This window comes from Mchenga conophoros, linkage group LG8 (genome assembly GCF_057382185.1).
Source record: "Mchenga conophoros isolate Kocher_MC1m ecotype Shallow Benthic linkage group LG8, M_conophoros_male_GT1.1, whole genome shotgun sequence".
NCBI classification, from domain to species: Eukaryota; Metazoa; Chordata; class Actinopteri; order Cichliformes; family Cichlidae; genus Mchenga; species Mchenga conophoros.
Window position 1 is genome coordinate 11,010,229 of NC_140533.1, and position 8,482 is coordinate 11,018,710.

The 8,482-nt window shown below is 37.7% G+C and overlaps 1 protein-coding gene across 1 annotated transcript; it reads right to left on the bottom strand.

The window, feature by feature from the left end:
- tmem130 (transmembrane protein 130) lies at positions 1-6,354 on the bottom strand. The gene is made up of 8 exons (XM_085284019.1): positions 6,209-6,354; positions 6,055-6,137; positions 5,798-5,969; positions 5,561-5,706; positions 5,065-5,149; positions 4,692-4,894; positions 740-846; positions 1-355 (listed from the first exon to the last, which is right to left on the bottom strand). Exons 1-8 carry the CDS (start codon positions 6,214-6,216, stop codon positions 215-217), a joined length of 945 nt encoding a protein of 314 aa, XP_085140145.1. The 5' UTR covers positions 6,217-6,354; the 3' UTR covers positions 1-214.
- Between the last annotated feature and the right edge of the window lie 2,128 nt (positions 6,355-8,482).

The following is an 8,482-nucleotide window of genomic DNA, read 5'->3' on the forward strand; positions in this document are numbered from 1 at the left end:
GATAGTTCTAAATACATACAGGCACTTTATTTCTTCTTCTTTTTTCAAAATACAATATCAAGCTACTTGATCATGCACATATTAGCAAAATATATCTATAATCACACATGCAAGATATGCAGGGTCACAGTTATTAGTAGTTTTAGATTTTTCTTTGCCAAACACATGTGTATGCAGCCACAATAAGAGGGCAGAAAGAGAAGCAGTGTGCTGGTTAAGAGCGGCCTTGAGTCCCATATTGCAACAGGAGTGGCTCTTTCTCTGCTTTCTCAATGTTGGAGAGCTTTAAAAGAATTAAGCTTTGACCATCAGATTCTTGGTTCTTCAGAAATACGGCATTACTGGAAGCAGCAATCTGCAAAATGACATTTACCAGAAAAACATCAGCCAGCTTCAAAGTTGCTTTTAGATAAAAATGCAGTGTCACAGTTAAGTAGGTTCAAATATCTGAGCTTATGTGGTTTATAGTTTGTTGTTGTTCAAGTGTGATTTATTTCTGGAAATAGGCAGCCTCCTTGTGGTCATACACAGCAATTAACTGCAATCACTGGCACTCATTGAGCTACTGAAAACTAGGATAACAGGCTATTTGCTTAAACTCTAACCAGTGGGATACACAGTATTGATGAAGTACACAATTTTATAATCATTTACTAATATGGCCCTTAAGGTTTTTGAAGGTTTTGCATTGTGCCTTTATCTTGTTAATATGTGGTTAATGAACCACAAACATGTGTACCTTAAGTTTGCTGTGAAGATGAGGGTGACAGGCGATGACTGCGATGAAGGAGAACGTTGCCACAAGAATGGCAGCACATGACAGGATGAAGAAAATTTGAGCACCATCTATAATTAAGGAAGAAAGAAGCAGACAGAGTGTGGGTCTGTTGTTAAAGATGCAGTAAAAACAATTATAAGCAAATGAAACAAATATATCTCATATACTTATTCTATGAGTCTCTACTCTCCATGCTACACACTGTAGCTAGGATGCTGTGTTGTAAATGAATATGGTGGTTTTAGCAAGCGTACAATTTTCTTACTGGCTTTATGACCCTGTTTGGTATAATGATAGAAGAAAGTGAGGCACTCTGTTGTGTGTTAAGTAGCACAACACACTCTAAAACTGAGTCAAAAGTTCCAAATTTGTCCCAGAAAATCTGTGTTTCTGAGTAAGTAGGAAGCAGACGCTAATTTTGGCTCAATAGAAACTTTAGTAAAATCACAACAACGAATCGATTGAGGACAGCAGACATGTTCGGACCCGCCTACTCTGATACGCTTGGATTCCTCCATTTTCACTCTTTCATCTGTGTCTGTGGAACTAACACAGCTAAACAGCACATGAAACACCTCATGACACAGCACAGCTGACCTTTGTTTCAAAAGATTTTGCTGTGTTTATTTAGATTTATTGTGATTGAGTCAAACTTTATTAAAGCAGAAGGTACACGATGACTAATACAAAAATAGTTCATATTTAGAGCCAAGAGAACTTTGCAAATGGCCTTAAACTTGCTAATTCATCTTACAACTCCAGTTTCAAAAAAGGTGCTGGTCTAGTTTTGTTTCATTGTGTTCAGTAGCATGTGTGAGTGTATATGTTCTGATGCTGACGACCAATAAGCAGCATTAACATTGCAAATGGTTTTGCATGTGATGTCTGCAGGCAGTTCACTTTAGGCTACTAAAAAATCTTTCTAATAGAAATTTCGAGACCAACATTGCATTGAAAAATGCATTAAAAGGGAAAATAATTGACATGAACATCAGTTCAAAATTCACAGAAAGTATTCATCTGAAATTTACAAACATTGTCCAAATATGCTTATCAATGTGTTTACAACCTGAAACGTTTGGACCAGCTATGACGCATTTAAAGTGCAGTTTCTGTGCAATTTCTATGAGCTAAAGGAGCAATGGTAAAAAAAAAAAAAGAAAAAAAAAGGCAAAAATGCTTTAAGGATTTTTATTAGTAAATGTTAAAAGTTGCAATGCTGGATAAAATGTGAATAAAAATAGAATGCAGTGATTTGAAAATCTCATAAACCCACACATTATTCATAATAAAACTCATTAAAAGTACTGGTTTATTTTGAATTTGATCGCAGCAGAGCATCTCAAAAAAGTTAGTTCCGGAACAGTAAACGGATGGAAAAATAAGTGGTAATAAAAGAAACCGCTGGAAGAACATTTTGCAACTAATTAGGTTGATAGTGGTTCACCAGTAAGCCAAAACTGCATCAAGAAATTGTGGAACGTTCCTCAATGTAAAATTGTGAACATTTTGAATCATCAATATCTTTAAAGGATAGTGAGAATCTGGAGAAATCTATGCATAATGCAGATCTTGTCTTTAGGCAGGATCATTGGACGGGCTGAGGAAGCTCTATCATGCATGAAGACGACATATGTAAAAATTAAGTCAAATCAAGAAACGCTGCCATCTTCTCTGAGCCATTTAACATGAACTGAAGCAAAGTGAAAAAGTGCTCCGTTATAAGACAAATCCATTTTCTTTCACTTCTCTGATTCAGGGTTGTAGGGGGCTGGAGCCAATCCCAGCTGTCATGGGGCAGAAGGCAGGGTACATCCCAACACAGGTTGCCCCTCTGTCACAGACTAATTGGCTAACAAAGAGAGGCAAACATACATTCACACTCACATTCATGCCTATGATCAGTTTAAAATCATCAGTAAGCCTAAACTGAAGCATAACTTTGTATTCTGGGGGGAAGCTGGAATACCTGGACAGAACCCAGACAAACACAGGGAGAACAGGCGTACTCCACACTCAAAAGGTCCCAAACTGCAACAGCGAGGCAACAGTGTGTCGCCCATCATACAAATCAAAGTTGACAGCTGTTTTTGTAAAACATGGATTTCACGTTCTCTGGACTGAAAAGGAAAGAGACCTTCTGGCCTGTTATCAGCACTCAAGCCTGCATCTCTGATGGAGCTGCAATAGTGCCTATGGAATTGTTAGCTGCACATCTGGAAAGGCACCATCAGTGCTGAAAGGTATGTAACATATGATCCATCCAGAAGGTGTCTTTTTTGGAGAAGGCGTTTCTTATTCAACAACACTGTGCTAAACCCTCACTGCATCTCTTACAGTAGCATGGCTTTGTAGTAGAAGAGCACAGGTGCTGAATGGCCTGTCTGCAGTCAAGACTTTTCACTGGTTAAAAACATTTGGCACATAATGAAATAAAGAATGCAACAGAGTAGAGGACTGTTGAGCAGCTAGAATCCAATGCAAGAATGGAGCAATGTTCCTCTCCCAAAGCTCCAGCAGCTGCTCTCATCAATTCCCAGATGTTTACAGACTGTTGTTAAAAGAAGACGGAACTCTACACAGTGTTGAAGATGGCCAACGTTAAATATCACCTCATATCTTTCTTAACATTGAGCGTTTTCTCAGTTTAAACATCCGTATGTTAGAGTGTGAATGGAATATGTGATTTAAAAATCTTTGCATTATGTTTTTATGTACATTTCACACAGCACCCCAACCTTTTTATTGATGTATAAAAAGTAAAACAGTAAAAAGTAGATTGAGTAAATTTGCAAATTTAGGGGGTGCGGGGGACTGATGATATTTGGCATTTCTGACAGTTCATTCAGAAAAGAAAACAGACAAGATATCAAATATTTGCTGTGCTTTTGTTTCATTTATGTCTCCCATTCCTTTAGTTATCCGGTAACCTTTTTAATTAACTCTGAGTTAATAAGTGAAAATGAAACCTCTTACTACAGGCTGCCACAAAGAGAGGAAAATGCAGCTTTTGCATTTTGTGTTCCATGTTGTACTTTTTGAACAGTAAAAATATGGTTTTCTACACAGGGTGAAGTGATTTGTCATGCGGCATAAACAGATTGTAAATGTTATGGGAGTAATTAGGGAGTCTTAAGGTTTGATCATATGTGAAACTTCAACCTGCCTCCCTTGTTTTAGATTAGTAAAGCTGGCCTGAACACCTTGGATGTCCCCTTTTTTTCCAGGTTGGCCCTTCAGGTTTACCTATAGCAGCAGTCAGTTGGCTTCCTGTTAGGTGCATTTAGAAGTCATTAAGCAGAATCCATTCTCAGCACTCAAAACTGAATATGCTGCTGAATCGTGAGCTCCTCTGTGTCATTTATGATCAAGTAGCTTGGTTCCGCTAACTTTCCCAATAAATTCATCTCCCGACTCCTCGGTACTCTGTAGTACTAATGAAGCTATTAGGAAGATGCAGTCTTATGTTGATGAATGGGGCCAGTTTTCCAAAGTTTTCCGGCTTTCTTAACTTTTATTTCTGTTCTTTCTTTATTCTTTTGTATTTTTCAGCTGTGCTTTGGTTAGGCTTTGATTAGGTTCTGGTTTTGGTTAGGGTGTGAAAAGTTTACTGCTCAAGTTAAAAAACAATGATTAAATCCAGCAGAGCAAGTCTGGCAGGGAGCACTGAACGTACACTTTTCCCATGTGAGTTTCAGCTGTGTTTTCTGATATCATGACAGTGCATTTTTTTACGTTATCCAACACATTTTGTAACAAGGTTTCCTCTAAACGATCCTCTGCCCTAAAAGCATTTCGCTGCCACATCAGTTTATGTCTTTTCTTTCTCTTCTTCCCTATGTCCTCTGCTTTAATGTCACAGAAAGCAACATGTCTGCAGGTATTTCTGCTGGTGTTGTGGGTGGATACTCACTGTTTCTCCTGACGTAGAGGCTGAAGGAGGTCTGCAGCTTACTGATTTCGTTCCGGACACTGATGTCCAGACAGTGGTAGCCAGCAGAGGCGAAGGTGAGGTTCAGTTTCAACATGTTGTCATACAACATGGTCAGCGTGCAGCCCTCTGTCACGTCCGGCATGCAGTTGGGGAGAAAACGCCAGCAAACCCATAAGGGAGGACTAAAATCACACACAAACACAGGGTTGAGGAGCTTTTCTTTATAATACAATAACAAAATTAATATTAAATAAAAAGCTGAATGCAAAAGAAAGGGCACTATTCAGGGTCACGCTATTTTAAACTTGCATTGATCTAATATATAGCAATGTTCCTGGTAAATGCAGCTCACCTTCCATCAACATGAAAAATCAGACTGGCGTCCTGTGACACCTCATATTCTGATGGCCCCTTCAGCTCGATGTTCTTGATGGCATCTACAAATAAGTTTTAGCTATTAGTCATTTCGTTCTTTATTGGGAAAACTTTACAGAAGTGTTCTAGTTTCCCCACACAAAGACCACAAAATCAAGATGATAGCATTTTGGAAATTTTTCCCTACATAAATCACATTAATTCAACTTAATTTTACTCTACGCCCCGTCTGCACCATGAACTCCCTCCCTCAAGTTTAAGAAGTACTACTTTGAAACCACCTTAACTTAGAATTGCTACCAAATCTGCTTTCTTATGAATCCTGATAGTTACATCAGGTCATCACGTCACAGTTCAAATTAAATTTTCCAGAAATGTTGAGCCTACAGCAGACTGCTTTTTCCTATTGAAAATGACTGAAAATAATTTATACAGGAATATATTAATGCATATATGAATTCAAAGCCACAAACCAAGCACTTGAACCTCTGTGGAGTAGACTTTGGTCACCGGAGGTGAATATTTGGTCACATTTGCTCCCACTTTCAACCACATTGTGTAGTTTCCTGATTCTGGGTAATAATAGCGGACAACCGGCTCAGTGCCGTTAATCACTTGTCTGTATCAAAGATCAAAAAAGAATATGAGACAAAGAAAATCATCTCTAACATTTTTTTTTAATCTATATTTAAAAATGTAAGAAATCATACCCGTTCCCTAAGTCCCAAGTATAGGTGAACTTTGCTGAGCTGAAATTCTTTTGGGGATCAAAGAGTTCAAACATAGTCTCTGTGGGAACATCTGACGCCAGTTCACCTCTGTCTCTCACGTAGGTGGCATTTCCCTCCATTTGATAGAAAACAAGCTTCCCTTCAATATTTTCTGGTCAAAAGAGAAGCTGTATTTAGTTGCGGAGTCAAGAAGAATGAACAGTAAAAGAGAGACAGATAGAAAATGGATGACATACTCAAATCTATCAAAGACTCTGTAGTCTCTGTTCCACCCAGGAGAACCAGTATGGGAAGCATCAACATCCACACGATGTGTTTTCTGGAAGCACGCGTATGAAAGTTTGAAAACGTGTCAGTTCATGATGTTAATGTGGTGGATGTTCAACTTACCCGTCCATATCTGCTCGTCCTCTCACAGTATGAAGTTAGTTCTGAAAACAGGAGTCGAGTGACATTGGGGAGAAAGGATGGAAGGCTGTTACTTCTGGTCAGTGAGATTCAGAGATAAGCGCCGTAAAGGCTTGAAATCATAACCATGCGTTTCAATCACATGGATGATGAGCAACAATCGGCTGTTGAGTAGGTGGTTCCGGCCTGGGTCACATTACTGTCAGTTACATGGGACAACTTCTTAAATGTGGTGGGTTTATCTCTGTGTTTATCAGATCTGGAAATTATGATCAGCTCAACAAAAATTGCACAACTACTGACTTGTTACTGGGACAGTACTTAAATTGAGTTAACCCTAAAGAAGACTGAAGCATGAAATAATTGCCTGAAAATTTTCATTTTTATTTTTTTGAACTTTAGTGTTCATCAAACCTTCTGACATTTTTTTAAAGAGAGAAGTTAATTTGTATCATTTTTGCTTCATTTGGCCTTTTTTTGCAATTGTAAGAGGGTTACAAAAACAAATCACAAAGACGTACGAGATATACGTATGAGATATGACACACTGGATGTTACAGGGCTAGGTTTACTGTTGATTTTCTTTTTTTCTTTATTTCTTTGTTGTTGTTTTTTTAAAGTCTCTCTTACATGGAATCTGGTCAAATTACATACTTGGTTATTTTCCTAAATGATTAAATATTCAAATACATAAACCTTTCATTTAACATTTTTATGAGGGTAAAACATCAGTTATTTAGTGTAATTTAACTAACTTATAGATAAAATCCTAAAGGTCTTGCTTCACTTAGAGTTTAATTTTTCCCTCTTTATTTTGCACACTCTGTCACCAGTAGCAGTCAGGCTGTTAAGGTTGCAATAAAATGTAAAAAATGTATAGAAAATAATTTAACTTTTCATTTTTCCATTTTTTCACACACTTGTGTTTTAAAAATGTTGGTACAGAAACAAAATCACTAATGTGTAGCAAGATGACATGCTGCTGAGACCTATTGTTCTGGAAACTATACAAAGGTGGGTTTGAGTTCATCTGCAGGTGTAGTGCTGCATGTCTCTGGGCAAATTTTACCATGACAAAAGATACAGTTATGCAACTTTACAAGTCCATTGTTGATATCTAAATGAAGGCTAGTTTCAATGATGGGCGTGGTTTGCAACTCACTGGCATTGAGATTGCTGTGATTACGTCACAGAAGGTTCAGATAGTTTTAAAGCTTGTTAGTGTGGTGGGAGATCTTAGACCATTTTTAAGCACTGAGAAAGCAACAGGCTCAGTGTAAATCAGCATAAATTGTACCTGCTTTGAACTTAACTGCACATAAAGTGAATACTCAACTGGAGTGTGACAGTTGCATTCACCTCTTAGTATTCATGTTTATAACTTCCATGCATCCATCCTCTTCCACTAATTCAATTCAGGGTCATGGGGGAGTAAATATGTCAACAGCACATGCATGGACTTAAACAGAGCATGCTGGTTTGTGAACTATAGACATATTGTGTATAAATAAAGATACATAACGCAAGAGAATGGTGCAAATTGCATTGTTAAATAATATGTACATTACCTGAAGGTTTACAAGCTGATCCTGAACATTGATATAGTATGTGTCAAAATATGGCAGTGTATTTTTAACTGTAAATCAGTCCGGATTTACCACTACTAGGCTTGTGATTCATTATATCTTTCAGAGTCTAATAAAGTCCTAGTGTTTTGTACTACTGCTTTGGATGGATAGGTCTTCCTAATTACTCATTAAAATCCCCAAACATATAGCCAATCGTTTAAGAACTCATAGGTTGATGGGATATTGATGATGAATCACAATTATATAGCCCACATAACATAAAAAATATACCCACTGACCTTTCATGTACAAAGATAATATTCTGATGCATTTCACCTGTTGAGAGCTACTGATGGTGTATTCAGCATTAGAGGTTAAAAATCGCGACTAACTAAAGTTTAAAGAGAAGACTAGTTTGAGTTGAGAAATAATACGAGTTCTCGTTAAAGTACAGATTTCCAGTAAACCTTCTACGATTTATTCATGGTGCAAAACTTCCTTCGTCACTGTGACTGTACTAATTATTGTACAGCAGCGCCCTCTCCAGGCCAAAAGCAATATTATATCTAAAACCCACTGACAAAATACGTCACATTTCTATGGTGTTTTTCGCTAACAGTCCTGAGAATCAACAGCCCACAGCTTTCTAACTCACCAGCTGAGAACTTTGACCTGTGTAACACCTCTT